At 40.9% G+C, this 5,249-nt stretch overlaps 1 protein-coding gene across 1 annotated transcript in view; it reads right to left on the bottom strand.

Annotated features, from left to right (window-relative positions):
• The window catches only part of Yeats2 (YEATS domain containing 2), a gene marked incomplete at its 5' end in the record, with an annotated part of 78,461 nt that overhangs the window by 33,235 nt on the left and 39,977 nt on the right, over positions 1–5,249 (bottom strand). The window contains 3 exon segments of the mRNA XM_008830664.1: positions 1,713–1,889; positions 3,671–3,829; positions 4,473–4,657. Coding sequence (XP_008828886.1) covers positions 1,713–1,889; positions 3,671–3,829; positions 4,473–4,657 — 521 coding nt within the window.

Genomic DNA, 5,249 nt, shown 5'->3' with positions numbered 1-5,249 from the left:
AATGCTACTTGCTACTATAATTAGATAAAAAGACAGTACAACTGAAAAACAGCCAAAAGACCTGATCAGTATCTTTCCAGAACTATACAAATAGCCAGTAAGTACATGAATAGATGTTCAACATCACTACAGAATTCCATGGAAAGAATTCAGAATGGGTGAAAAATTTTGAAAATCTGGCAAGACTCTTATCAGAATACATAAAATGCTACTATAATTAGATAAAAAGACAGTACAACTGAAAAACAGCCAAAAGACCTGATCAGTATCTTTCCAGAACTATACAAATAGCCAGTAAGTACATGAATAGATGTTCAACATCACTACCTGTTACAGAATTCCAAATCAAAACCACATAACTACAATACGATACTTCGCACCTATCTAGACAATGACAATTAGGGCAAAGGTACTTGCCTCCAAGCCTGACAATTCAACTTTGATCCCCAGGGTCCATACAGTAGAAAGAGACTATCTCAGTGTCTCTGTCTCTCCCTCCCTCCTTCTTTCCCCCTCTTCCTACCCACCTCCACTTAAAAGAAAAAAAAAAAAAAAAGAGTCTGAGCATGGTGTCACATGCCTTTAATCCTAGCATTCAGGGAGGCTGGAGTAGGTAGAACTCTGTATTCTAGCCTGGTCTAGGTAGAGTAGTCTAGGCCAGTATGGATAAGACCCTTTCTCAAAAGAACAAACAAAAGATAGTGATAATTAAAAACAAAACAAAAAACTACAAAACAAGTGTCAATACAGTTTTGGAAAAAGCACACGTCTTATAAATGGCTGACAGGAATGTAAAATAGTGCACCTACGTGGGAAGTAGTTTGTCAGTTCCTCAAAATACTAAGTGAGTCACCACAGGAGCCAGCAATTCTGCTCCTAGCTATGTGAACAGAGAAGTGACAATGTGTGCATAAATTTTGACAGCAGCATTCCTAGCCAAAAAGTAGAAAATACTGGGGCTGGAAAGATGGCTCAGCAGTTATGAGCACTTGCTAGTCTTGCAGAGGACCCAGTTTGGGGTCCTAGCACCCACATCGTGGCTCACAACTGTCTTCTGTCAACACTGCATACATATGGTACACTTAGGCAAAACACACATACACACAAAATATATATCATAAATCTGAACATGATTCAGATATAAAAATAGAGTAATTATGAATGTTAGAACATGGATAAATCTTGAAAATGTCATGCCACTGGGTGTGGTGGTACATGTCTGTAACTTTGGCACTTATGAGGAAAAGGCAAGGGCCACTCAGGGCTATACAGTAAGACTGTGCCTCATAAAACAGAACCAAATGGGTAAAAGCACTTGCTGCTTTGATCCCTAGATCCCACAGTGGAGGCAGAGAACCAACTCTTGTTGTCCTGAGCTGCGCACGCACACACACACACACACACACACACACATACACACCTCCTAAAAATAAAAAATGTAGATTAGTGGTTTCCCTAGGGCTAATGGGAAAGGGGTTTGGAGAGTAACTGCTGATGGAGTGGTTTATCTCTTGGGGACAATGAAAATGTTCTGGGTTTTCATTCACACAGCCATGTGAATATAAATCCACTGAACTGCATACTAGAAATGGTAATGTTTTTTAAAAAAAGGCCAGCATTCCAATTTTTTCCCGAGGCCCACTGAGGCCTGCTGGACATCTTGTCTACCTACTTTCATGCTTTATTTGGTGTCTCTCCTGCCACGCTCTCACCTGTTGTGCTGTACCATTTGCTGAAAAGGCCACAGTGGGGGAGGGAGCAGCTGTGATAACCCCTCCCGCTACTCGAAGCATTGTGGTTCCAGGCTTTGAGAGTTGTGAAGTGGCTGGCACAGACTTCAAGGTGCTATCAGATATCTTCATTAGAGATGCCTGCCCACCAGGGGCTGCCTGCAGAAAACATATGCTACAAGTAATAACATTGCACAATTGATCCCTCACCTGTATTTGAAAGCATATTTGAGGAAATCTTGATAATTAAAGACTATATGAGGTATGAATGAGCCTGAACACGATGGCTTACCACTAGAATAGAATAAATAAATGAATGCATTTGCAAATTACTATTTATAAGCAGCAACTTCAAACTTATCTGGACTTCTGTTTTCAAAATAACTAAGTCCAAAGTTTTCTTAAATATACATGGAGTCTTCTATTTATTTTTTGGTTCTGTGTGTATTGTATACATGTACACGTGTGTGAATGCACATTCCTATGTACATATGGAGGCCAGAGAATGACTTCAGGTGTTCTGCTCTATTATTCTTTGCTTTAATTACTTCAGCAGGGCCTCTCACTGAATCTGGAGCTAGGCTAGTGGCCAGAAAGCCCGAGTGATCTTCCTGTCTCCACCCCCTACAGCACTGGGGATACAGGTGTACACAGTCATACCCAGTCTTTAAAAAAAATATTATTAATTTTGTGTGGATATATGCATACTGCATATATGGAGGCCAGGTCAATTCTGTGCAGTTGATTCTTTTCTTTACATGCGTTCTGGGGACTGAACTTAGATTATTATGTCTTTATCTAGTGAGCCATTACTCAGCTTTCTACACAGGTAGTGATTTGAATTCAGGTCTTCATGCTTGTGCAGTCTTACCCACCTCCTCAGTCCTTACATGGAGTCCTAAGACATGAGAAAATACATCTGGGTAGGGCTAAGTTCATGTACGTAACCAAACCAGAGAGAGATTATTAACTACCAACCAATATTCCTTGTAAAAATTCTAAATAAAATCTTATTAAGCTCCAAGAATACATTATCTAAAGGATAAAACATGAAAATCAAGTGTAGTTTATTCCTGAAGTGAAAAAAATGGTTTAATGTAAATAATAGCAAAAAAAAAAATCAAAATAACTAACAAACTAAAACACTGAAGGGTGGTATAATTAGCACAGAAGATAGAAAAGGTAGGTGTCTATGTGACAAACCCCAGCCCCAGTGTGCATGTTCTGAAAAGGGCTGACCTCTGTATTGTTCTTGAGGAATGGCACGGCACTCTATCCATCCCTCGGCTCCCACACTGATTTCATTTGATAAGTTCTGGAGACGTAGCTATTTGATCCTTTCATAGCTGCATATGATGTCCCTCCTCCAGTCAAAATTCTGCCATTATTTCTCTGGTTTGTATTAAAGACTGTTGCAGAAAATATGCCCCAAATCACTCTAGTACTTACGGGTCTCTCTATGAAGCCCCTCTAGAGAAATTTTAATGTTAAGTATCATGCAACCTGTCTCTTCTCTCAAACATTGTGCCCTTCCTCAATTACAAACGTGATCTTTGAAGCTGACCATTTTCTTTGTTTTTGTCTCACATTTATAGCTCACTTATCAATTGCAGAAGACTGTACCCACTTATGGATCTGAATAACCCTGGGCCTATTTGCTCATTCTACTTATATTTTCCTAAACCTTAAGATTTATTCTTAAATTTTTCTGAACTATTTATTTTCTTATGCAATCTTTATTTTGAGACAGGGTCTCACCATGCTCTGGCTGGCATGGAACTCACAGAGCTCCACCTGCCTCTGCTAGAATTAAAGGCCTGTGCTACCACACCTGGCCTAAACCTAAACCCAGAGTTTGTGTAAAGAAAAAAACATCCAATTGAATGCCACAATCACCAAGTATTAGGAATGTATGTATCTGTGGGTGGGCATATATTTACCTGTGTAAACAAGGTGGTTTTCTGTCCAGAGATGACTTTTAATGTCTGCTGTCCCTGTGCAGAAGTTGTGCTGACTCCCAGTGTGCCTTGGACAACTGGGGCTGCAGTCAGCTGTTTTCCAGATGTTTGGGGTGATGGCTGGCCAACCAAGAATGTGCCCTAAGTTGGGAGAAGGGAGGATGAATTCACTACAAATCAGTTAAATTCAAGTGAACTACCTTGGTTCTTTAAGCCACAAGGTCTCAAATTACAAGCTGCAATATTCTTAGCTACATTCCAAAGCTCAGTCAAAATAATTGGAAAGAAGATGTCAACTCTACTGACGCCTATCCCTGCTTCTCAAACCTTGCACAGTAGTTATAGTGCAGTTTTACAAACTCCCAACTGGGTTTAATCCCACCTTTCTCAATAAGAATGTCTGGAACCAAACTATTGTTACCTTCCTCAAAGGAAAATGAAGACTTCAGTGACAGGGGAGAGAAGGTGGGAACCTTTTTCTCGAAATTCAACCCAACTCCAAACACCATAAGCTGACACCATCTCTGGTTATGCCTTTCCAAGGGCAAATTTTCAATTATACACTAATAGTCATTTTTACTTCATGGATTTGGGGACAATTAGCACAGAGGACTCTTTGAGGCAGAAAGATGTGGGTTCAAACCTAAACTCTACCATTAACTTAGCAGGGAGGCTTTGTGTAAATTGTAACATGACTAGGACGTTAGCATTGACCTCTGATCCTAGAGTGGTAAATCAGCAATACTGAAAGGCATTTATAAGATCAGGTACACAGTTCCCAGACCTGGGGAGTTTGCTTGAGGATGTAGGATGTGTAAGTCAGGTGCTGGGAGACCCCTCCTGGGCCGGTGGTGCTTTGGTTTCCTCCTGCTCCGGTGCCACTGCCACCTCCACTGCCTCCCCCTCCTGCACCACCACCGCTGCTGCTACTGCCACTGCCACCAGTAGCAGCCAAGCCAGACTGGAGGCCTGCAAGCACAATGAGTGACAGCAACATCATAGAAGTAGCTCAACAGAACAGACAGAGCAGCCTAGAGATGTTCCCCACACTGCCCTTCCTCCTCCTCTGAAACCTGCCTCTCCTGTGATGAGTGAGCAGAATTCCCTAGACTTTAAAGATTAACACTGACATTCATTTACAGTGGGGCATTTGCAACCTCAAAATCTTAAATTAAAAGTTCTTTGGACACTAAAGGGACACTCAAAGTTCTGAATTCTGGTATAGAGTACATCAGATGTCAGAACTTTTGTTTGTTTATTGTTGGGACAGTCTCCCTGTAGCTCCAGTTGCTCTGGAATTCCCTGAAACCAGGCTGATCTCACAGAGATCCACCAGCCTCTGCCTGCCCAGGCGCTGGGATTAAAGGTATGCACCACCACAGGAGCAGCTCAGAGTATGTGGATTATGGATGCTTACTTGACAAAAGTCCATACAAACATCCCCAAATCTAAAAACCTCTGAATTGAAACATCACTGCTCCCAAGATTTTTGGATAGATGGCACTTAACTTGTATTTTCTTATTTATTTATTTATTTATTTATGTCATTTATTTATTTATT

This window comes from Nannospalax galili, unplaced genomic scaffold (genome assembly GCF_000622305.1).
Source record: "Nannospalax galili isolate Female #2095 unplaced genomic scaffold, S.galili_v1.0 scaffold2875, whole genome shotgun sequence".
NCBI lineage: Eukaryota > Metazoa > Chordata > Mammalia > Rodentia > Spalacidae > Nannospalax > Nannospalax galili.
The sequence above is the reverse complement of the archived record's forward strand: the minus strand, read 5'-3'. Positions and strand labels throughout refer to the sequence as shown.